Here is a 27,118-nt window from a genome sequence, read left to right as displayed (position 1 = left end):
AGATAGCATGTATATTTACTGTTGTCTTTGATATCAGTTTCTCACTGAAATATTGGTAGTGATCCTACCATAACCTTTATTGGGAATATCTCGACGGTGCAATTCAGTACAAAAACAACAGTGGAGTATTTAAAGACTTTATGGATATGATGGGACAATGTAAACTGCCCAAATCCATATCTGGGTGCATTTGAGGAGAAATGGTATCTAAACTGAACATGTACCATATACATATAATATATCAAAGACTTCAACGAAGTGGGAGGCGATATCAAAATATTTCAGTGCCTCTTCAAACGAATGTTATAACTCACGTATAACATAAACTTTATGCAAATCAGCAGTTATGATCATTAACACCGCTATCATCATCATTATCATTATCGTCATCACCATCGTAATTACTTTTCAACATCAATCACTCGCTACATAATATCATCAAAATTATAATCATCTCATCTTGAAAAAAAAAACACCAAACAAACAGAAAACAGCATTACAGGACATTGTACTTATTTTGTGTGTCACAAGCCATAGGTAGGGCCTACTGTAAAAAGAGCAGTTGTCAGTAATGATAATATTATGTTTTTGAACCATGGAATTGATTTTTAACTGCAAACTTTAATCGGCTCTTTTGACGAGATCATGCGAACAGGTTCAGGGCCCAACAGGTGACCCAATCCATTGCTATCTCTTTTCTTGAAAAGTTCGTATCAGTTCGCGCGCCACCTGTTCTCTGTTGATGCCGCACAGTGGTCCTGTCCTGGGGTTTGGAGTGCTACACATTCAAGCTTTCTGCTCGAGCTGCTATGAGTGGTGAGTGGTGCAGGCTACACGCTGTGATATGCACACACACACACTTGTACATAAACACACATTTCCACACTAAGAATGGCGAGCGATGTGACAGACGTCTGCGAAAAGTTACAGGTGCGTCTTTAATTCATTACTTTCCTAACTTTCCTATCTTTCAGCCAAAGCATAAGCCATAGGAACATTTTGGAGTACTATCCACATTTTTTTATGAAGGCAGTGCTGATGTTAAGTATGTCTGGATATGTTGTTTTGGTTTCGAAAGTTGGCCAAACTCCACTAATGCGCTGGTGTTCTGGTTTTCGCTAGTTGTATGTATCGGCGCACGGTGGTAGCCTCTGTACGTGGCGAGGGCAGTGTGGTCCCATGACAACAACCAACGCTCTCGCTGAGCTGTTCGTAAAGCACTGTACGGTATTCTCCGGAGAGCTATGGCTATGCGATGTAAATTAGTACTTGGGCTCAGGTTCTTTGAGTTCATACCAGCCTGAACAGTTGTCTTGCGCCTGATTAATGTCTCAATACTGCACCAGGAAGCAATGAAAAGTGTCAAATTGCTTTTAATACGCAATAGTGATTGATTGTTTACGATGTTATTAAGTTGATATGCCTATACTTTGTGTAACCAATGGCAGATGTGGTTAGTTTATTCAATTTTTTAGTATTGTCTGGTGGTGGTACATGTAGGCTAATCACAATCACTTGTGGCAGAAAGACCTAACTTACCCTGAACATTTAATAGTTTACGACTTGGTAAAGGGGAAATTGCGGATCTACATTTATGAAAACCAAGTCTCCATAACTGCATAAGTTCATTCATTGCAATTCATACCAATATTAATTTGCTTAGAAGAGGGAAGATAGTAGATCACTACTACACTAGCAAAATGAATGAATTCATAACCAAATCATCTTGACCTGGCATTTGACCTTTTCTTTGTTTGTTTGTTTTTTCTTGTTAGTTAAGGTGACTTTTCTCTTCTCTTCAGAGAACATACAAGTGTTAGGCCCTATGCCTGGCATGCATGAAGTTATTTCATTTGAAGGGAAACTAATTTGCATTGCATTTACAATATTGATGACAGTTTGATCAAGTCAAAATTAAGATGTTTTTTCTTGTCTATAATACTCTACTGTATTTGAAGTTGTACATTGTATGTTTGCAGTTTTAGATTTCTAAATGACATACTTGTGCACATGTCATGTATGATTGCAATCGTATTACATGCGATACAAGATGTGTACAATATTCCATACAGTGTACATGTGTACAACTGTACAATAATTTCACTCATGTGTTGCATTAATGTCAAACAAAACAATGGTATTCTAAAGGTCCATCTAGAACTTTTTCACCAAAGAGTAATTCGGCATCACCACATACAACATACTGTATGTGAAAGTAGATGAAGCAGTTATAATCACCTCACATCTCTTCTATTTGTTCTGAAACAAGGGACTCAGCAATTGGGTGGGTGGGGGGGGGGGGGGAGGGTATGTATGCCCCTCCATGGTATTAGAAGCTTTGGCATTTTTATGCTGTAAATTGTAACATTTTTTGCATTCAGAATACACTACAATGTATGTGGGTTTATTCTGGTTGAGAAAATATTTTCTCAAAATATGACTTTTTGAGTTAGTGGAATTCATGTTGTGAGATATGAGTCAAAGCCATGGGTGTATGCAAGGGGGGGTCGGGAGGGTCGTACGACCCCCCCAAATTTTCAAAAGGTCCACTTTTTGTGACGGACATTTATGTTTTTCGAGGGCTTTTTACCCTGTATACAACAGGGGAAAAAAGTGACCAGGTGGTGTTCTAGCAAATTGTCAAAAACGTCGTAAATTTCGTAACTTAGTTTTAATCTGCCATAACTTATTTCTTAGGCTTAAGCCGCGCTGCCATGTTTATTGATTTTCCTGTCTCCCATCAGCAACTCATCGAACTAGTTGCCTAGACTACACACTTACAGCCGGCCTTATTACTCGCGCCTTACCCTATGACAACCGCGGCCGTTTGAATTATGGCCTAACCTATCGATTGTCCTGTAAGGAGAATGTTGTAATTCATACTCATGTTTTCAACTCCTGTCCTTTTGGATTGAGATTGAAGTGCATATTCTACTTTCTTACTATGTTTGGAGGCAAAGTTAGGCAGGATTGACTAGCTCTGGGAGTATCGTCAACTCTGGAATACTTGTATTAAACGGTCCGCAAAACTTTTTACTATATACTCTAGGATTTAATAGGAAGGTGTAGCTAGTCAGCAACTTTTTTTAAATGCAGTTTTCAACTTACCGATTGACAAACTTGTAAGTGACCAACTCAGGTTTTATCACCAGTCTTAACATAAAGTAGTTTTTCTAAGTATGCCGAAAAAGTCACTTTTGTATGCACCAAATGGCCCCATTTTAAGATATAAAATTCAAAACTCCCCACCGTGGGAGGGGGGATACCCCCCTCCCACACCCTCCCCCACTTGGTCGCTCCGCTCCCTCACAAAGGTAAAGGTTCAAAAATTGTGATTACGACCCCCAAGAAAAAATCCTGGCTACACCCCTGGACCAACTCAGGTTTTATCACCAGTTTTAACATAAATGGGTTCTTTTCTACATGTAAGTATGCCGAAAAAGTCACTTTTGTATGCACCAAATGGCCCCATTTTAAGATATAAAATTCAAAAACTCCCTAGCGTGGGAGGGGGGGGGGGGGACACCCCCCCCATACCCTCCCCCCCCCCTCTGGCGGTCCGCTCCCTCGCAAAAGGTCCAAAAATTGTGATTACGACCCCCCCAGAAAAAATCCTGGATACACCCCTGAAAGCTTGTTGGATGTGTGAGCATGAAAAAAAAAAAACACCTGAGGCATGAGGTACATTGTAGGCTCTAGGTAGGTACAGTATAAAGCATCAGGTGGAGACTTGGTAGGCTTGATATACACTTGTACAGTACAAATGTTAGTATTAATATTCTTTGCATCAATTAATGTCATCAATTTTTTTTCATGCAACATATGAGGAGGAACACTGTATTTTTTCCCCCAATCTAACAAGAAATTATGTATGAACAAGTAAACCCAGATTAATATACTTGGAAAACAGTTCAGTGCATGAGTAGAAATACTGTAGCATTGTGCACACTGTGCAGTGGCAGATCCAGAGGGGGTTAATATACTGGGTGTGCACCCCCTCTTTATTTTTTGTCAAAACAAAAGAAATAAAAAGAAAAAAATGGGGTGAGGGCACCTGCACTCCCCTTTAATTTTGTAAAGGCGCCTCCCCTTGAATGGAATTCGTGAATCCACCCCTGGTGTGTATCATACGATTACAACAGGCAGTATTTCATTCCTTTTGGATGCATTCATGTTCATGAAATCAACATTTCTGTGAAACAATTTCAGCATTTAATGAGAACAATGTAAGTTTTTACTGGCTTCAATAATGAATATCTTCTTGAATGCCGAATAAATAATGATTACAATAATAATTATATTGATAATACTAATGATAATAATAATAATAATAATGATAATAATACGAATAATAATGAGAATGTTGCCTTCATTCAGCTACCATTTTTCAAAAGTGCATTCAAAATCTAAGTTCTGTGTACATTTGACACATGCACTGTTTGTAGCATGCTTGGTAATTTCAGCTGCGTGTGAAAATAAAATGCCAATATTTAGCAGGGTTGCCAAGATACCCTGTGTGCTTGCATGTAAATATCGGTTAACAACCTCGCAGAGTATAGCGTCAAAACAGAAATAATTTCAGTGGTGCGGCTGTTAGCAAATATCCATTACAGAAAAGTGTCATCTAGTGCCGCTTCCCTTGGCATGCTATTGTTTGCTTGAGTGCAGTACATGTAGGTCAACCTTTGTGCATGACTCCAAGCCTTTGAATTTTGATACCTCTCCCATTCCCATCTGACGTGTCCTTGAGCTATATTGTAATGATTTGGACCACATGTGGATGAATATTAAATGCTACACGTTTCAATTTTTTATCTATAGAATTGTATAACTTTGCATCAGATTGCCCTTTGAAAAAACAAACTTGAGGTATGTTTCATTTGCCAGGGATTCTAATGAAAATCTGTGTATTCTCTGTTTTGTTTTATTTTGTTTATAAAACACAACTTAAGGAAATGAATAAATGCTGGCATTCAAAGAGTGATATTTGTCATCGATCTGGCAAGATAGGACACAGCAAATTTGCCCAGAAACTAGGCGAACGAGAACGAGGGGAAATCACTGCCTATCAGATTGTACTGACCAGACAAGAGTTTAGTACTTCTGTAAGAATTTTAGTTATTTCCAATGATAACTTTATTTTGAGAAAAAAGAAGAAGAAAGAAACCTCAAACAAAAACGAATTCAACAATCAGGTATGAAGTAACCTGATGTGAGTTTTAAAGTAAATACTGGACGAATAATGACAGTTATAAATACAGTGTTGATCATTATCAGGAGGGCATTTCATTAAGCATTTTATCTGATATTTTTCTTTTTCTAACAAATTTGCTCGAGGCCAATTAGGTACAAGGATTTCAGTAGCTTATAACAACTTGTGTGAAATGCAGCTATTATGGATCATGTTTTGTTAAAAAAACAAAAACACCTTGCCTGGGATCTGGTAGAGATAATTCAAGGATATCAGAAACTTCATAATACACATGTATCATCTGAAGAAACACAAGACAAAGCAAGGCAGTGAAATTATCATCATTTTGTATGAATCTGACATTTATACAGAACTTGTACATCCCTTGTATTTTAGATTAAAGGCATATTATTTACCGTAACTTTGCAAATGAAACAAAAATCCAGCTTAAGTGCTTCAAAATAGTTCTCAAATGTTAGTAAGGGATGAAAACAACCAATGAAAAAATTTTAATCAGTATACATAATATTGTTGATAGGGTTATATATAAGATGTGAACAGTAGATAGTAAAAATGTTTCTCGACTAAACTGTCTACAGTTATGGTTTATTGAGAAAAATAGTGATATCTCCTTATATTTTTGGCTTTATTGCAAAATATTTACAGTATGTACAGTACGCATACATCAAGTGTGACATCTTGAACATTTTTTTTTCTTTTTTCTTTTTTTAGATCACAGCTCCCAATGGCCAGGACTGGTATTTTAATATGGTATTTTTGTAGAGTGGAAACAGCAAATGGATAGCTAAAATTCAAGCAGTCAAAAGTCAGAATTTTGCTCAAACTCAGACTAATGAGCTGTCTTGAAATCTTTAATACCGTACACTCAACTACTTCCTCACTGGGATTAAAAAAAAACCAAACCCAACAACAGCAACAGCAACAGAAAACAACCTTTCCATAGGTGTGCCCAATCAAGTTTAGACTTTTGTATTGTAAGTTTGCCTTCAGCTGTCTGCAGGGAGGAAAAGAAAAGAAAAATCTTTGAATTTAATGAATCGCTTGAGCAATGATGATATTAGACCTAATTTAAACTCACATGTAGGGCTGCATATTACATGTACCAGCAAATGTCATGTAATTGTTAGTCTGTCCTTGGTACAGTACGTTGTATGAGTCAGTGCATTGAAAAACAAAGGCAAGGTACTGCTTTGTATCACACAAATATGTACAGGATGTTAATGAAGCAAATTCTTTGATTTTTGTTTCTTGATTTACAAATGTAGTTCCTGTGATACCTTCAAATTTTCTTTATTTTTTTTAAATGATTACTTTATCACATTTTGTGCATAGCCATTCAAAAGTAATAAAGTGTATAGAGAGTTTCTGTTTTTGCAGTTTGGTGCATACCTGCACCTTGTACACAATTCCTGTCTATGTTGAAGACATGCAATGTGATCGTACTATTTGAACAGGTGCAATAGCAAAACATCTGTACATACACATATTGCACCTCTGTGGTGTTGCTATGAGGAAAGCAGTTTTGCAGATTCTCATTGCTGATATTGTTTCTCTCATACCACCTCGTACAGTAATTCAGTGTGTCATCAAATTCAAATCATGTCATCATTCAAATTGTGCTCTAAATACAAATGATGCACAGGACAGAGTGGATCGTTGAGAATTGGATGCGCGAGTTTAACTTTGGAACTGTTTAAACCCACGAGTGGGTTTTAGACTGTTCCAAGGTCAAACGAGAGCATCCAGTTCTCACAGATCAGCGAAATAGGCCTGTGCATCATTTGTGTTATAAAATGGGCCCGTGAATTCATGAAATACAACCATTTTCCCCATCATGCGTCCGGAACACCTACAACACTAGATACAAGACTTGAGCCATGTGTTTGTATTTTACTGGATGCATGGCTCAATGTGGATCAGTAAAAATCAATGCATGACAATTGACCAATCAGATTGCAGAGATTTTAAAGCCCATTTCATACTGTGCTGCTTTTGCAGGGGGTGCAGCTCCAGCTCTCCTTGACCTTGACGAGGAATGAGGAAGTCCTCAAGCACCTTGAAGAGGCCGAGAAAATTGTGGAGAGCAATGGATCTGCTGTCGACAAGGAGCGCTTCAAGAAAAACATGGAGCTCTCAAGAGCAGTCAGCAAAAAGGTACAATGTAGTTATACACTCTTCTGAACCGAAAATTTGTCAGAGATGCTCAAGTCAACAAATGTATATACAAAAGTAGTTGAAAAGTTAAATTGAATTTAATTCACAAGTTTGTGTTATCACATGCCCTCAAACCTGCGCTTTTTCCTCTTCTGTACTATTTTTTTTCTTCTGTCCAATCATTTTAGTATTCATTTAGCAATACTTAATATCTCATTATAAGTAGAATTGAGTGGATATTTGAGGTGTGTATTTTACATTTTATATCTCTGTTGCATACTGCTAAACTTCTACAAAGTAGGAGAATTAACAGAGCCTTTTATGCATACTTTTATATTTGCCCACACAAGATTTTCCATATTGATTTCAGTTCATTTTCACTGCACTTATTCTTTTTGTTGTTGTTGTTGTTGTTTATGTCACCATAGCTGGAGGAAAATATACGGTTGCAGTGTGAGTCTTTGAGCCAAGCTGTCACAGAACTGGAGACGAGGACAGCAGAAAACCAGTGAGTACCAAAAAACACCCTTCTGGCAAAACATTGAGTTTTGAGAAGTTTCAGCTGAATGCATTTTAACCAATAAGCAAGATGGTTCAATGGTTGGAGCAGCGAACTGTTTAATCAGTTGCACTTGAGATAGTATGCCCATTCACATGCAAGAGTTATCGGCTTGGATTGCCTTGCAAAGTTACATTTTGTTTATCAATTGTTCACACATGGTAAGAAAGAAAAAAAAAAACATTTGTTTGCAAGCGATTCAATTCAAATCTCTGAATTGTGAATGCATAACCAGTGACCTGAGTGTGACCCCAGGCGCCCTTATGTGTTGCAATATGGGACAATTTTTTTTTTTCTCACTTGTATAGAATTTCACACACACTATGCAAGGAAAATGATTGTGAGGGTACCAAGAAAAAAAAAAGAAAATCAAGATGGACTGATTTCTCACATCATGATGTGGATTGTGAGAGTTAAACTTTTTTTGTTTGTCCATACACAAGAAATATTAAACAGTTTTTGTGTCATATCGCGGAAGTTGATTTTTCAGAGTCTGTTTGTTTTCAGGTACATGTGTGCATAAGAGTGATAATGACGAATGACCCTGAAATTCTTTAGCGGTGCAAAGTATGATTCCCTTATCTCCAAATTTTAATGTGCTGTGTAATTCAATGCCCTGGCTCTCTGGCTAACGAAGTAGGCAGACAAGAACTTTGTATTCAAATGGACTCACATTCCTTTCAGTGGGTAGGTTACCTGTTCTCAGTCTGTTGGTTTTATATAGAAAAGTTTTTGTGGCCCTAAAAGTTTTGGTAGACAAATAATTACCGTCTTCATGGGCCCGTGTTTTTCGAGTATTTTGGGTGATAAGGAATTAATAATCCTTTATGACACCAACCAGCCTGAGAATGTTGATTTTCATCATAATGGTTACGAAAACTCTGAGTTTGATGATTATGATGAAGAGTAGGTCCTATATTTCATATTTCTGGTAAAAATATAAACCTCTGATTGCAACTGGTCTAGTTACAATTGTAAGTTCGCTCATATTTCTGTAAGCGTATAATATTGATATTGCAGCTGCAGTGCTTACAAAGTCGCTTGTAGCTGCACATTTATCCATTTTACACTAGATTGTGTGCCATACGTCCAAGAATTGAGTTTAAAGTGATCTTTCATTGATGCATTCTCAGTTCTGGTACTGGAGGAGTGAACGAATCTGAAGCATGCCTTTCTTCATTCATATTCATACAACCATCATGTTGCTGTCCACTATGTGGATATGCAACTCAAAAAGTCCTTGGTGTATGATTGAGTTCACATGTTTATTCAGTCACCTCTTCCTAAATTGTTGAATGTGATCCATCTCAATATAATGGAAGTAAAGATAGTCATGAATATATCTGATTGTAAGAAACACTGCAGGTCATTTCAAGCAAATTCATGTCTCTTTGTACGTGTATCTACACGTAGGGACTATTATGAGGTGTGATTATATCGTGTCATCAAGTTTGCTAATAGCTGGTTAAGCTGGTAACAAATTCTTGTGTACACCTGTACATGTACATTGTATGTCATGACTGCTCTAAAAGTTTAATGAAAAAGGATGAAAAGAAAAGTATTTGTGGTTTTAGGTGATCATATATTCTTATGTACAATTGTATTTTTCCAGTCTGCATGTCCAGCAAAGATTTTAAGTCTCAATATGACAGTGCTGCACATACATTCTACTTAGCATTGGGGTTAACTCATGAATTTAAAGCATTATTGATGAATTGCTAATTTTCCATGTGCTATTTTGCTTTTGTTTGTTTTTATGATACATTGTATTCACTCAGTTCTGCATTGTGGACTGTAGTGGGTTTTCTTTTTGTGTGTGTGTGTGTGTGAGTGTGTGTTTACCAGGGATTAGTTTTCTGGGAGCTTTGCTCGGTTTGTGAGAATTTACAATACACAAGTCTTAAGCCATGTCTCGGCTGTATTGATTTTAGTAGGGGGGAATTAAGCTTGCAAAGTTGAACAATAGGTGTGCCCTAGTTTTCACCAAAGAAGGTGCACATCCAGTAATAGATTTGGAGGGAATTCTCTCAAAGATGTCGTTGATCCGTATTGAGTATGAGGTGGTTTGTGGAGACAACGAGGTTTTCTTGGATGGACAAAATCAATGGGGTCGAATGTACAGCAGAAAAGGCTAACTGCACATAATAGGATAGATGCCTTGTGTGTTTTTAGGCCTGCAGCGTGTACATACATGTATGTTTGCAATGTACAAGTGTATATGGGGTGTCTGATAGGGGGTAAGATGTGTTTGTATATGTTTACAATGTATATAGGTGTCTGAGATGGGGTGAATTGTAACAACACTCACACATTGCAAACAAAAACAATATTGACATTGGGAAACTCATTCATTCCGGGAGTATAGGGCAAAAGTTTTGATAAAACGTTGCACTTGTATGTTACAATGTATGTGAGCAATTGAAACACAAGTGCACATCCTTCATAGCAAGTTAAATTTCATTGTAAATTTGGAAGCTTGTATTTCAAGGGTATGTGAAAACCGGCACCGTATGTATTGAATATAAAGATTCTTACATACTTTGGGGTTCTCTTCCCCATGTTGAAGGGAGACCCCAGTGGTATCCCCACAACTCTGATAAGGGTACAGTCAAAGGATCTGACTCCTTAGGCATACAAGGCAGTCCTTCAAATCTTGTAGGAATCTGAAATTATATCCAGGTCCTGTTTTGTTCCTCACTGTAACCTCTTTGGTTTTGAAATCATAGACACATGTCTAGTCTGACACCAATTGCTACCGCCAGAATACTGACTCTTGATTGATATAAGGGAGGCTTGCCAAAGAGGGGCTGTCAGTGTTGATCTTTGGTGTCGAGCCCTGGGGGAATTCTTGTGTTCTCATGAATTTGTACCTCTGAATTTCACTGCATATCAATATCTTACACACACATTGTAGGATTGAGAGATGTTAGTGTGAAGTACCAGTAGTTATTAACCTTACACAAAGTCAGACAGGAATGTTGTATGAACTATGCCAGTTTGAGAGAGATATAGGCAATATTGGAACTTTCCACTTCCATTCAAAAGTTGTTGCAACTTTAGGAATTACACAGGTCTACATTGAAATAGCTTAGAAACTAAGCTTTCGAAGATTCTGTAAAGCAAGATGGTATAAACAGCAAAAGGCTTAAAAGGAAGGACTCAATAACTTTATTTTATTGAATACCAACAATGAATAGTAAAACTTGGTGAAAAGACTGATCAGAGGTAGCAGTGGGAATGAGGTTTCTGGTGATGAAAAATTGCTCTTGCCTTGTTCCTTGTGTGTCATCATTTAGAAAGGAAACATGGTCTTGCTTGAAATAGTAGGATGAACTCTGAAAATATGAGTTTCATTTTCTTGGCTGAACCCTTTTCTGACATGAGATGGAAAAGCAGTACCCTTACTGCACCAGACACAGAGACTAGACACATGGCTGAGGGGAGACAGGAATGAATGTACTGTAAATGTCAGTCTCAATGTTAAACACAAAATTGAGGGGGGTTTTTTGGCCTTGGAGTAGTGAGTCAGGGCCTTCCACGCCTGGTTTGCTGTGGAGTCACACTTTAACCCATTGAGGGCAGGCTGATTTTGCTATATTAATATACATTTCCCATAGCAACCTGTCCGAGTACACTCAGAACTACACTGGTCTTCAATGGGTTAATATAATAGCAAAGTAATGAGAAATCAAGTCTCACCAGTGAGTGGATGGCATAAAGATGTTATCAGTACACATTATGCACTATAGACAGTGTCTAGAAATTTGAAGGACCTGAAAACTGAGTCATTTCAAGGTGCTTGCACAATTCTGAGTTTATGTAGCTCACACTTTTTCATAAAAAAGAAAAAATATTTCAGTACTGACTTTGTTTTAAAGGGGTAGCTCTGTGTCACAGTTTCATGTTCCCAAATTATCATCACACAGGTCGGTCAGGACAGTTTGACAATATCTGGAATTGAGGCACTACAGTTGTACAGTTTGATGATAAACAGTGTTTTTAACCCATTGAAGATGGTTTGATTTTGCTACAACACACATTTCCCATAGACACCCGCCTGAGTATACTTGGGACTCGTCAGAGGTACAGTGGGATTGATACAATATGTACATGTAGTATCTTATGCGCAATAATGCTGGTATGCATTCAATTGTTTGAGCTGTCTGAATAATGAGGCCCATTGAAATGGAACATTGAAATGTATGTTGTATGTGCATGTTCTGAAATAAGGTGTTTAATAGGAATTATAAGCAAATGTATGATAGAATTTTTCTTAAATCTTTAAGTACACATGCAAATTGAAAATTTTGCTCAGCTACTACTGCATTTTCTTTTGAGGTGTAACATAATTTCAATTGTACAGATTGTAACTGTGTTCACAGTAACAGGGATGCCCTGTATCTGTGTTGCATTATACAAATGCAAACCTGTGCATATATACTCAGCAAACTTTTACTGACCATTCATGACACATATATTACAGTGTACATGTACATTTGTATATGTAGGCCTGTTTGCTATGATACCCATATTGTAGATGCCTATACTACAGGTATACTTGCAAAATTCGGTATATATATAGTGTATAAGAAGTGTACACATCTACAGATATGTACAGTACCATTGCCAATTTATACTCGTGACACAGCATGAATTGAATTCGTGACATACCTGTAATTTTATGCTTCCTTACCCTTGCATTTAGTAGCAAAGGAAGGCCATAAGAGCCATTTATACAATCTATATATTGTACATGTACAACTGTACGTATCTGTAAACACTGTAAACACAGTGGATCATTATTGTTTTTTTTTAATGCTTTTAAACAATGGGATTCCCATCTCTTTTATACTTTGTGTACCCTTGCACACATTGTGCAGTGTGAAATAAAGGCAAACTGTTTTACACTGTGATGATTCAATTTCAGAAGTTGTCAAATGTTGTAGACTATGTGAGATGATGTTCAAATGCATTAAAAGCAAAAAGCAAAGAAAAACTAGCTAGTATGTAGCCAGCACAGTAACGGTTATTTTCAGTCGTCTTCATTTCATATATGTACAACACTATACCGGATAATGACACAATATCAGAGACTTTGGTTGCATACTGGGACCATGCAGCCCAGATTTTCCAAACTGGAAACAGTGCTTAACAGTGGATACCTTTAATACAAGAGTGCAGTGAAGTAAGTAAATTCCATTGGGTGAATTGAGGCCGCACTGAGGTTATAACCATCTGTGAAAGCTTAATAGAAATTAATGCAATTGCCAGTGTAATTCAGGAGACCATTTTCTTTTTCCTTTTTTTTTTGGGGGGGGGGGGGAGTGGAGGAGAGGGGTATTTATCATCTAGTTCGTATTCTCACATATTTCATTTGCTGTAAAAAAAGAAAAGAAAAAAAATCCTTGATTTGAGTGACCTGAAAATGTTGTCAATGTGTTGAGCAGGAAAAGCTCAATAGTATCAACTCTTGCATATGTGATACTGACAGGTTGTACTGTTTAAAGGCCAAATCATTTAGAGCATCTCATGAAAGACAGGAAGCTCTTTCAATCTAGTGTTTAGAGGGTTCTTTCCTGAAGACCATCATCTTGAGTGCCTACATTTTATGACTTATTCGTGATCAGTCGCCCATTATAACATGACCTCAAAGTTTTGCTTCTGCCAGTCAGAGGGTAAAAAAAGCATGGAAAGGATTACAATAATGATCAATTGCTCATAAATCTCTCCATTCTGCCATTCAAAGGAAAGTTGTCAGGAAAAATAGCAGGTATTGTTGTTTTCATACTGGAGTTTTGGTTTGTTCATTTTGATTCCTTTTGTTTGTTTGTTTATTTGTTTGTTTTTGTGGTAAATCAAGCCACTTGCTGTGACAAGCAGCACCGCACCAAGTATCTGTCCCCTTTCAAGTTTCACCACTAACCAGTAACAAGCACTCCTACATGTACATCCGACATGATAAAATAGCACTGTTTGCCTGATGAGTAACATCAAGGTTTGATTGTAAACCTTTTTTTTTTTACTTACATTTTATCATCCATTAATTTCAACTATGATGGAGCAGCTTCCAATTCTGTTTAAACTACTACACTGAATATGTTGGGAAAAATATATAAATAAGAATGAAATTAGTCACTGCCAAGTTTGTCAGTACTGATACAAGCTGAATAATTTCCCTCTGCAATGTTTCATTTCATACTATACGTACCAGAACATCAACATATTGATGTTTTCACAGCTGCTGTTGATAATTGTGCACGACAGTCATCTGGTTACTTACCTGTAGCATGACTTTAGTTCTCACATTTGCACTTCAGTGTTTTTCTGATAAATTTTCTTCACTGCTCTACTCACTTATAAGTACATGAGTGATTTTTGCACATTGATAAAAGAATGCCAGGGTGGGGGTTGCATCAGATGACAAGAGTCAACTCCCTTGAGCGGAATTCAGCTGAAAAGCAGAAAAGTAGGTCTTCAAATATTCATATACAAATGCACAATAATCTCTTCTTTTTTTGTGTGATGTGATTATGATAACACAGCAAACAAACTCTTCACACCCTAAAGAATTTCAGCTTTTCAGCAAGCTTTTATACTTTGTAGATGGACTTCTGCATACCAGCAGTTGTATCCAAAATGTCTCATTTGACTGTGCATACCTAATTTAGCTTGGCAATCTGTTGATGTGAGATTTTTCATCTTGGCTACTTCAAATAGCAACAAAACAAAATGAAATGATGCAAAAATCTATATGTTGTAGCAGCAAATAAATGGATTGTAAATGACCAATATTTTGTGTGTACAATGTTGAGGATCTGACTATCAACATGGCACTCTTTGAAGCACGCACTGTTTATGCAGCCAGATGTTTTGTTTATCTCCAGTCAGGGTTCGTGTCTTTGTCATTGACAAACAACTGGTACTACCAGCACTCTCAAAAGAATGTGCTGGTTGACTGCAGTGGAATTTGGTGCACATAAACGTCATGGTGACAGCACACAATTTGTCACACATATATGATATACCAGTATATTACATGTATATGTGTTCATGTGTGTGTGTGTATGATGTGTGTCTCTGACAAATACGCTGTAAGTTATCGAGAGGCTGACAGAATTTTGCTTTAGCTTGAATTCATTTTTTTTAAAAGTATGTAATTGGTGCTACAATTTGTAAATGCCCCTTTTGCAATCCTATCATCTGCCCTTACAATGTTCTGGACAAGATTAACCACCTTGCACCAGATCGAAATTTGGAAGCCATTCCATAAGCAATGAAGGCAAGAATTCATTTTCTGATTGGAACTTTAGCCAGTGCCCTTCATGATGAGTTTCGTGTCAGTTCTTCCATCTCCTGTTCACAGTTATGGAATGGTATGCATTTCCCATTAAGAACCACTGAAACTTGGCCCGCATTCTGACATATGTGTTGATTTCAACTGAACATATTTGAATATAAGAATGCATGCTTATGTATTATGTTCTGCTTTCTCGATATGATTGCTTAAGTGAAATGAATTGGTAACAAACGTAATATTTCATATTTGTTCTGTCAGATTTTGCAAGAACCAACCAGATTTATATTCTTTTCTGTCATGCACATTGACCAGAAAAAAAGAAGCTCAGTAGGAAGAACTACACTAAATTTTTGTATTGTTTATGATTATACCACAACTGCCAAATCAATAGAAGTTCTTGAAACAGAATCCATTGCAAAGATTACAGTTTTTCATTCTCAAAATGCCAAAAATAAATAAGCTATTATAATTGTCTACATGTGTACAATATGGTCAAGGCATGTTTCAGCAAAACTCTACAAATAAGCCCTAAACTTTGATTATAAAGAAGTTTGTTATCTTATATATCCATGATTATTTCCATACACGAGTAAATTGTTTGAGGATAATGAACAGGTGATATTTCATGCAATCACAAGAATCTTGTGAATACTGTGTTACTCATTTTCAGATGCCTCTAAAGTTGCCGTGGAGTCCCCTTCTTGGTGAGAGTGCAAGCATTTTTGTTTTTGTTTTTGTTTTTTTGTCTTTTGTCTTTGAGTTGCCCAAGTCGCAGCAACTGGCCAGCCCTGGCATTCATGGAGAAGTCTCCTCCAGTGAGATAGGCCCTTAAATGTCGAGACTTCACATTTCTCCCCTTGCCACAGGTCCAGCTCGCTGTCGGAGCAGAAGTCCACACTGGAGTTCCAGCTGCGGTCGCAGCTGAATCACAATGTGGCACTCCACGAGGAGAAGGCAGAGCTAGAGACGCGGCTGAAGGAGCACATGACCACCCTGAAGGAGTCTGGTAGACAGGCCGACAAACTGGAGGAGGAGCTGGTGGAGACCAAGAGGCAGATCAAGGACCTCCTCGACCTCTTCGAGGGAAAGGCACTGGAAGGTGAGGGGTCAGTCTTGTGACCTAGTGGGTCAAAGTTCAAGGGTCACATTGGAAGAAAATGTAGGTGGTCAGAGGAAAGTGTCTTTGTAATCAGCTATCTGATTGTAGGATAGAAGCTTGCTTTTGGAAAAATTTCAGTTTCCTTGAAAATCCTCTGAAAGATGACCTTTCAGCATATCTGTTTAGTGCAACAGTTTAATTGAACTGACAATACTCTTGATTTTAGCTGTGATAGCAGCAAATTAAATGCATTTGACATTTTCTGTCCATGAACATAATCATTTTCAAGTGGAGCTCATTGCATTTCTCATCTTTTGCCCAACATTTGAAATCACGTCGGACAGCTGAGAAGAGGATAAGTGAGCTGCATGTGGCGATGAACGGCACACAGGAGCGGGCCCAGAAGTTTCAGGCCATGTATGAGGCTGAGAAGGAGGCTAACCTTCGACGGGAGAGGGCCGAGAAGGAGAGGATGCAGGCACGAATGTCACTGGTAGAGGAGGGCAATGAAGGGGACAGTGAGGATGGAGGGCTGGGTCCAGTACTGGTCAGTAGCAGGTTAGTATCCCTCAGGCTGACCATTCCTTAAACTTCTAGCCTGGATGATAATGTGTTGAATTCCACCACGTCATTGGTTTGTAGCTGATTCTGATTCTGGTGACTGACTACAAGAAAAAGGATTTTGAAATATGTAAATCAATCAGTGATTTCTGCTATCATTGATGATTTGTTGCTCATCCCTTTCTTGTCTTATCATTATCATCATTATCATTATATCATAATCATCATTATCATTTCAGAGGATTGAAGCCTTTCCTGTGTAAATATTGAATTAGAATGACCTATAAAGTTCAAAGCTGATCCTATCAGTCGTAAAATACCTCTTATTGGAAATTGAACATGTAGTCCTTAGATTTATTTCTTGTTTTGTTTCAATTTCTATTTATTTTGTGATCCAAATAGGCCCCAGACTTCAGTGAAGAGAGCGAAGTCAGCGCCGATCAATCCACAGAATGTTGATCCTTTGTATCTGGTAAGTCATGTTGCACTTCTTTCATGTGCACATGCTGTGGTTGCTGAAGATTGCATCCTCACAATCAAAACTCATCACACTGTTGTTCAGGACAACGATGACCTATATAGCTCCAGTCATTTGTATGATATTTGAAATTTTGTGTAGAATATTGTTTTTGACTTGCAAGAAGATTCTAAGGGAGTTTGAACTTTTAAACTGCTAGGAATGCCCTGACATATTTACAAAGTGGAATGTTCTCATTCTGTAGTATGTAATCTGTGATAACTTCTCTCCTAGAGATTTGTGACCTGCTACAGATTAGAGTAGTACCTTTCAAAAGGTCAGTTAACCCATTCCTTACAAGAGCCTGATATACCGGGTTCCCATGACATCAACTGATATATGGGAACCTGGTAAAAATGTAGACAAGAGTGCCTGCATTTGTAGCCTGAATTCATGTTTATTTGTGTTTGACTTAATATGCTGCCCAGAAAAATAATATGGGTTTGATAGAAAGATTTTAGAGTTTCTTCTATCAATAAGGCCTGTCTGTTTTCTTTCTGTATGAAAACTGCATGTATCACAGTATTATTTGCCCTTTTTCCAATGTACAAGTGTGCGCTTGATTTGCTATAAAACTTGTATGAAGATGTACATCCAGCGATCAAGGCTGCTGAGCTCAGTAGATTCTGACTTCGCTGACCCCATTTAGGTGCTTCTTTTGTGTATAACAAAAGAGTTTGTGAGCCCATCAGTGTACGCTCTATGTATACCTCACACCCAATCAATATTTTCATTATTCGATGACACACTTACACTGTAGTTGACCATGGAAAGGAGATGCATGTACCGCTTGACTGCTTCCACACAGGTGGATTAGCAACCTGTCCATTCAATGTTGACGTGCATAAAAGAATCTCATTTGGGAGCGTTGAAGGCTCTTGGAGAATTGTGGGAGGAGTGGGTCAAGGGTATTTGCAACTGCCATGGTTGATGTGGAGTCATTGTGTAATACTCTTCCAACGTAAAATAGATTTAGCTGATTTGCATTTTTAGGTGTAATTTCAGCAATGTAAATGCAGAAGTCATCAGTTTGTCAGCAAAATTGTAATGGATTCTCAAATTCGAGTTGAGTGAGATGTATCTGAAAAATCTCTTTGCTGATATCAAAGGGAACATGAGGGAGAAAACAAATGACAAGGTTGTGATGAATATCTAATTATGATAGAAGAGATGCAACATCTTTTAACCCTTGCTGTGCTTCGTTTGCTGATGGGCATGCACAATGGAGTGCTGTCTTTGCTAACTGGCATGGAGTCTTGAAATTAGCTGTCAGTGCATAAATACTACCTGTATGTAATCCCCTATGAAATCCCCCTATTCATATCATTATAGCCTTTCTACCAGACTAAGGCATACTGTTACACCAGAGTGGGGCTGCAAAACTTCACAACTAGGTCAAGTTTAGAGAGATGACTCAATGATGATGAAAAAGTTTGACAAGTTAATCTGAGTGCCTGGGTATGTGCAAGGTTAAGAGTTGTGAAGTGTGGAAGGAAAGGGCAGTGTATTAAAAGCACTGGAGAACTGTTGAAACTAATAAGCCAGTTCATAGTTCCACTTTGCGCATGAGCAGAAACAAGGTCAATCGGACCAACAGGCATAATGGTTTTTAGATTCACTGGGATAAGCATCTGTAATGTAATGATTATTCATGAGATACTTACAAATGCTGCTTGCCAGCACATCCACCTGACAGCAAAAGTGGTATTTGGCAATATCAATAGAAAGAGATTGTCAATACATTCAATGCAAAATAATGAAATGGATGCTTTCCCAAGTGTAAATTGACGGATCGTTCTGCTTATCTGGTCTACGCAACTCTATTCTTTGTTTGAACAGGATTGTGAATCCCATAAATTGTTATGTAAAGCTTATGCATTATGTCTCTCTAAAACAAGTTCAGTGCCCCTAACCGACTGAGAAAAGAGAAAGGTCATTCGTACCAATGCGCCCATGAGCTAACTCTGAACTAGCTTATTTGTTGGCCATCATCTTTGGGGGGCACTCTGGCATAGTGGATAAGACTATCGACTCCCAGTCGGAGGACCCGAATTTGATTCCCGCCCAGTGCTTAGGCCTACGTCCTTGGACAAGACATTTTTACCCACCATGTCCCTCTCGACCCAGGTGTATATTGTGTACCTGGCAATACTAGGGTAATGATAATGGCAGGGCCCTGCCACCGTTTAGAGCAGTGGCAACACTGAAGAGGCTACCCTGGATAAAGAATACCTTATTATTATTTTCATTTTTATTCTGACTTTGCAGAGTGTCATTGAAGAGAACAAGAGGCTGAAGGCAGAGGTCGAAAGGTTACGAGTGGACAATGCAGACCTCATGATCAAAAGCAAACGATCTCAGAGAGATATCGAGACAATTCAAGTGAGTTGAATAGACCATCTTGTTATCCTCACAAGTGCAAGTGTATGATTTCAGGGATGTCATTAACATGCTTTCATTTTCACCTAAAAATATCATTTATCTGTTTCCTTCTGTTCAGCAAATTGTGCTTATGTAAAAAAATGTTTGAGTGCATTTAACATGAATGATTATCATGTATTTCTTTTTTTATTCTGGAGTGTAAGGCTATCTGCACATTTTGCTTTGTGTTTATGGACAGCTTAATTTATTTTGAATGAAAGACATAGAGGGAAGTGACAAATAATGTGTTTGTTTTTCTGTGTGTGAGTGTGTGTTCATGTCTCATAATGATGTTAGTGAGCAAAACAAGAGACCTTTAGAATTAGGACTTTACAGATGTCACAAGTTGTAATGGGGTATGCTGGTCACCACTGCCTCAAGAATGATAGCAGCAGTGGCCACTACAAACATGCTGACGACTTCTGTCAGGATAAAATGGTAAAATGTCCCAATGTCACTGATGGTCATTGCACCGGTTTCATTTCAGAATCATGTTGCAACCTGCTCTACCCAGAGAGAGGAATTGAGGAGAAGATTAAGGAAGGAACAAGATGAGGTAAACAGATAATTCATGTAAGAGATTTCAAATGTGATTTGTGCTTATAGTTGACTCTAGGTGTGCGACGTTGGCACGCCCGACCCAGTAAATGGCTAGCAAACTTCACATACAATGTATTTTGATCAAACGCATCATCACTCACAAACCGATTGATAGAGTGCAATATGCTATGATACATTGAAAGTGTGAAATACGCAATTCGATTCCTTCCACATATAGCTTGCAGTGCTAGGTGATTGAATAGCAATGTTTCAGAGAAAAACTCTGATAAATCATTGAGGTTGCATCTTCTAAAACTCATGCCTCTTAGATTAATTCATGTAAGTATGTGTAATTGGGACCAAGAATACATATTTGCAGTGTGTTTGGAGGGTTATGTTTTGAATCCTGTTTTGAATTTATAGTTTTATTTGTGGTATAAGTGTAGTACTACGGTAGAACAAATTATGACTGCTACATTAGAAGCTTTTCTGTTTTCTCCTATTAAGATTTGAAGTCTGTAATGTAAAGACACAATGATGGCAAACGTACTACCTGCGAGGTGTTGTGTGTGCTACAGTAGATATCTACCAGCAGAATGTTTCTTTAATATTATGTGCAGTGAAAGATGTGGCTAAATATAGCATATCCATTGGGAATAATGGATGGATTAACGTACAGTTGTACATTGCCTGTTTTCCCCCGTTGATTGTGGGTTTAGATGCAGTACACGCAAGCATAGTCTAGTTCTTGTATTTTTTTTTTCACTCAATGTTTTTCTTTCTTTTAAAAGGTGTTATTTTCGTGAGGGTTTAATGTTCGTGAATTTCACTAATCACTGTTGGGGTGTGAATTTAGCAACACACAAAAATTTTGCCACCTGATCTTGAATGCATTAACCCATTGAGGACGAGTCCTGAGTATACTCGGGCAAGGGTCTATGAGAAATGCGTGTTGTAGCAAAATCAAACTGTCCCCCAATGGGTTGAATTTGTGGCATATGAATATCAACATGCTCATTTCATGGCCCATTTCTCGAGCAGGGGCAAAGCTATGACCAATGCTGGCTGGATACATGCTTGCTAGTTTGTATTGGATGAGCGCATCCCTCATTAAAAGTTGGTGCATGAACAGACAGGCATTGGTACACCTATGATAGCCTTAGTGTGAAATCACGAAAACAACATGTCACGAAAATGTCTCTGACCTCCTCATTCACAAATTTATATGACCACGAAAATAACAGCTTTTGCACTATACCAAAACAGTCCTACACAGTGAGAACAAGCACCCTTTTCAGAAGCATACCAGCATGTTTATCAAGTTAATGATGTAACAGAGCATGACATTGGTATTTTTTTTTTGCAGCACCGCAAGCTGTCAACATCCATGACGAGGCAAGCGTCCGACTGGATAATGCAAAAGAAGATGGTGAAAGAAATCGACCACCACACCAAAGTTAGCAAGGTGAAGTATCATTAAAATGTTTTAAAGCAAAACAAGCAAAATGTAACTCCTTTGCTGTCAGAGCAGATGCTGAAGATTCATTGTAGATTATTTCTACAATGAATTTCCTGGTCATAATATTTCATTCATTTACGGACGACTTTTACACTCAGCCTTTCTCCTTAGTCTCAACAGCCATGTCAGTCTTCTTTTGTTTTGTGTGTTTATGTTAGACGCATTTCTTGATTAAGGTTGCAGTAGCACTAGATGTAGTGAATCTGTAATTGCGCATGCTTGATTTTACTGCCGTTGCTTTCTTTGTTCCTGTTTGGTGATGCACGAATTGTATTCTCCTCTAGACCGATGCTAATGTAGAGAAGCAAGCTGCAGAATGAAAAGGAAGTCTTTGCTCATTTTATTTTTCAACTCTTTGTTCAGTTTACTGAGATGCAGAATCCCACATTACTATTATACAGGAATGCCTTTGTAAGCCAGAGAAGTTTGTTTTGTGTGCAGTGAGAATTCCAGCCCTTTCTGAATACTCAATCAAAAAACACCTTTTTGAGCTGAGAGTTTCATAATTTTATATGCTGGAACAATCCATCAAATCTGAAGTTATGAATTAAGTCCAATTGTAGTATTAATTGGTGAAAGGGATTGAAATGAATTGGAAAATATTTCCTTCCATGCAGAAATGGTTAAAGGTTATTCCTTGGTTAGTGGTCAGGATGAGTGAACTTTATAAGAATGTAAATGGATGCCCATGTAGACATACATAGCACATACAGCTATTGGTTGAGAAGTTGAGGTACACTATTCAACTGCATGGCAGTTAGAATTGCTTGTTTTGAATTTGTGTTCTGTATTTTCCTTGCAGCTGCAATATGTTGTCTAATTACACAGAGTAATGTCTACATACTGTATTTTCCAGCTATCCATTTTCTGATACACTTCTCAGTTTGACGTCCAATTTTGTCTGTACCCAAGTAGAGATTTACTCATACAAACTAGTTTTATGGCAAACTTATGCCTGCACTTTCAAATGTGTGGGATGGCGAAGTTGTGACAAATTACAGAAACATTTCAAGACAAATTATGACATTAGATGCCAAGAGGGTGAATGCTATAGTATGCAATATTAGAATGGTAAGGTGTTACTTTTTATTTTCCTTTGTAATTTGATCTTAAAGTAGTTTATTGCATGAGTCATATTTAAGCAGATAATGCATAAATTATGCACTCTCATGCTCATGAAAGGAAAGCAAACATACTGAGGCATGTTTGGCATTCCAGGCTTTTTGCTGAAAGGTCTATTTGGCTTCGCCTATTAGAAAACATTGTATGTCTTACGTTAACTTCATATTTTTTCGTCTGTATCTATTTCTTTGAAGGGATGCTTTTTGCAGTGAATAGCGTAGGTATATTCCAAACTTTCAAGAATACTTTGCTGAAACATCCATTTATGAGAAAAGCCGTATCACAAATGTTTTGTATTTTCATAATTCAGCTATGTCACTGTCAATCAGGGGTGTGATATTTAGAACCATTTTGGAAGGAAGGGCTGGACACAATGTGTATTTATCAAATTCGGTGGAATAAGTATTATTTGTTATCATCATATTACCTCAGCTTCTATTTGTTTTTTTTTTTGTTTTTTTATTACTGAAACAGATTTCCTACTTTTGGTTTTTCATTTGTCGTTATATCCATCATCATTGTTGACCTCACTTTTACTTTATCTTTTTTTATCATTGGGTGCACTTTGTCAGGAGTAAACATGATATTTGACATATAGATATGACAAAATGTCAATTTTGTTGTGCCTAAGGAGATTTACATGGTGGGTAGCCACGTTGATATTGTGCACTGTATATGTGTATAGATATAACTACACTATAGATGCACATTTTTATTTTTGGGTGTCGGGATGGGAAAAACTGCAATAATTACTCAGCACTTAGATGGGTCATGTGAAAATCAAGTATAAAACAGTCTAAAAGTAATATAACAATAAAAGAAAACAGATACATGCACAAAGGTCCATCCATTGAAGAAACTTGTGACTGCACCCCTTTCAGAAAATTTCAGCATTGACTGTATGTGTTATGAGTCATGGCAGTGTAAAGATTTTAATTTTTGTTTGTTGTATCAATCATATGGCGTCACATTATATATTTGAGATCCGTAATATCATCTTTATTTATATTGTTGGTGTGTGCATTGTACGTTTCATCATTGATTTTGCTCGAGCTTATTTAAAGGGGATGGCTAGTAACTGATCAGTGGGAATTAGTGGGAATGCTGGGAGATGATTGTTCCAATCCTTGTGGGATTCATTTAATAGTACATTATGTATAGCTTATTGTTGTGTGAAAATTATTTGCTTCAGAACGGTCTCATTTTCAAGAAATGTGCAGATTAATGCCCCGTCACTGACCAGGCACGCTAACCTGGAAACATTAAACTGCACATTACGTGAATATGAAACCATTCTGAAGCAAATAATTTTCACACAACAATAGATATATAATGTACTCTTAAATGAATCCCACAAGAATTGGAACAATCATCCCCCAGCATTCCCACTGATTCCCACTGATCAGGTACTAGCCATCCCCTTTAAGAGAACATACGCTTTTTTGTTTTGTTTTTGTTAATCTAAAAGTCAGAAGCTTTTGCTGACATGACATTCACAATCTACATCATCTCATTAAGTCTCTCACTACCATGTGTCCCCCCCAAAAAAAAAGAAAAAAAGAAAAAAAAAAAGAAAATAAAATAAATGTCCCTCTTCCAAGAGAAAACAGTGAGGACATTATTTTTTTTTTCCATAATACAATGGTCAAATAGTTCATTTGCATTATCACTTTTGTGTAGTTAAAATGTGGTTGTTTCATTGTGTCTATAAGCTGGCTGGTGCTATGTTAGGATTGAATACTGAGCATATGTGTGTAATATGTGATATATAAATATTGCAGTGTTTCATGAATGATTTTCAGTGAGGATTTTTTTTTTCTCTTTTGGTGAGATCACGCATCTGCATTACTAAAATATCAGCCTGACAGTTTGATTACCGGTAGGCCTACTGGTAAGTAGGAATTTCAGATAATGATTTTCTCCCAATTGCGTACATGTATTTCCTGATGTGCCATTTCCTAGCAAGTTTCTGTAAGTTTACTATCACATTACTCATCCAGACAATATTGCAATCTGTAGATTTTGTGTTAATTTGGTGATAAATAATTTCTAGCAGATTAAAAAGAATATCACTTAAAGTGTATGAAATGTAACGTCTACCATAAAAATTCCACATAGCCTCTGTAAAAAAAAAAAAAAAAATCTTTCTTTGTTGGAAATGACCATTGCTGCAACTTTTAGGAAGGTTTTATTAATTTCTTCGTTTGCATCATCTCCCCTAAAATGATCCAGGTCCTTCCAGAATCCACATTGACGGCCAGCACGAGATATCGCAGCCACCCAATCAAAGCCAATGAGGACAAGCCCAGGAACATTCCCGTCGAGAGCTGGTCATCTGACAACCCACTGAGGGCGGTATGAGAGGGAGAGGGGTGGGTGATTCGTCTGTTCCCGTGCAGCTGTGTATCCGTTCAATCTCTGCTGTGTCAAGGCACATGCTTGTACATGTAGAGTAACCTTTGCGTGGAAGTTAGCGATATGAGAATGTCTGTAACAAGGAGATCAAGATCAATGTACATCACTGGGTTACAGTTTATCAAATTTGTCACTTTCTTAATGTTGAGAAAAAAATAAATTTGAGCGTGTTCACCAGAGTATAGGTAATACACCTGTGATCATCAAAATATGCATTTAAGGAAAGTCAGGTTAGCAGAGATACCAACTGTTACTTTTTTGCAGTATTTAATACTGGGTTGTTGTTTTTTTTGCCAAATATACCACAGATTTCTTGGAAAATACTGTTTCCCCAAATTGTATTTAATATTACACATGTATGTATTGCAGGAAAGGTAAAAATAATGTTTTGCACCAAAATATGCCTTTTCAGCCCTCAGAATACTGCAATATTAATATTGATTACAAGGTTGGCATCCCTGGGTTAAATACACTTGTTTGTGAGCTCAAGAATCTTTTAGATGCCCCGGTGAAATGAAAAATCAAGGAGCAGTTGGTTATCTAGTGTAAATTTGCTTGGCATGATGTTCCATGTGATTCACTTTTAATCAGACATCACAAGATATTTGTCACTTTCCATGCAGCTGTGTGTACACACACAATGTTTCATGATCAAATGCAATCTGGAGCAGTTACGTACTAGCAAATTCTTGTTTTGCAAAGGAATATATTTTCTAGAGGCTGTGTTATTTCTTTTTGTCTCATTTATGCTCTTTTGGGAGAAATTCCCTTAAATGAAAGGAGCATGATAGAATGCTGTCAATTGTTCTTGACATAATTCCAAGAATTTGAATCATTTGACTTTGCACATGCAAGCTTTTTGTTACAGTCATAGATGTGGCTTACATTGGCTACTTTATGACATTTTGGATGGATTATATGTGAGTTTATTGAAGGAAGACCATTTTGCATCCTTTATTAGATGCAAATGATATACAATGTAGCACTTGCTGTTATTGCCTTTATCATATGTATATATGAATAAAAGAATACTGTTATATTTATAATCTTTGTTCGATATGTGTGCATATTTCACAATGTGCTGGCTGTTTCCACCTCTGAGATATGTGGCTTCATCAGTATTAGGAATCATCATCTCTTACTCTGACAAAAATCTATCGATGTGCATCATACCCTCATAGGTCAACTTCTAAGCAAAAGCACAAAATCTGCTGATAACACTTTGTCTTCCATTTTCAGAGTGATATATCTATATTTCCATATATTTTTAACTTTAACCTTTTGCTGACATCAAACAATGTTTTTGAATTCACTAGTGATTCATATTCATCGATGTATTTATTTATTGTGATCTCTAGAGTTTGTTGTTAGTCATTACCATGTGAGTTTTATTCTTCTTCTTTTTCCTCCTCCTCCTCCTTTTCTTCTTCTTCTTCTTCTTCTTCTTCTTCTTCTCCTTCTTCTTCTCCTTCTTCTTCTTCTCCTTCTTCTTCTTCTTCTCCTTCTTCTTCTTCTTCTTCTTCTTCGTCTTCTTTGTCTTTTTCTTCTTCGTCATCATCCACAGTACAGTTTTCAAATTTTATGTCATGTCCAGATTTGGTGGATTATTCTTGAAAAGTCTTAAGGGCTGCATATTTCAGAGCTGATGTTGACACAGAAATTTGCATATTGCTGTCAAGAGTTGAATCCCCCATTTGCCAAA

The 27,118-nt window shown here is 37.4% G+C and overlaps 1 protein-coding gene across 1 annotated transcript; it reads left to right on the top strand.

Moving 5' to 3' along the window:
• Positions 1 to 891: 891 nt before the first annotated feature.
• LOC139716627 (uncharacterized) lies at positions 892 to 26,076 on the top strand. Its single transcript, XM_071628153.1, has 10 exons — positions 892 to 930; positions 7,211 to 7,366; positions 7,795 to 7,874; positions 16,047 to 16,321; positions 16,666 to 16,879; positions 17,285 to 17,354; positions 19,668 to 19,781; positions 20,308 to 20,376; positions 21,727 to 21,825; positions 25,234 to 26,076. The coding sequence occupies exons 1-10, from the start codon at positions 892 to 894 to the stop codon at positions 25,360 to 25,362; spliced, it is 1,245 nt and encodes a 414-aa protein (XP_071484254.1). The 3' UTR covers positions 25,363 to 26,076.
• Positions 26,077 to 27,118: the final 1,042 nt, after the last annotated feature.

The sequence above is a fragment of the Diadema antillarum genome, unplaced genomic scaffold, assembly GCF_040938485.1.
Source record: "Diadema antillarum isolate AM-2024a unplaced genomic scaffold, OU_Dant_1.0 scf00000068, whole genome shotgun sequence".
NCBI lineage: Eukaryota > Metazoa > Echinodermata > Echinoidea > Diadematoida > Diadematidae > Diadema > Diadema antillarum.
This window is presented reverse-complemented; position numbering and strand designations above follow the sequence as displayed.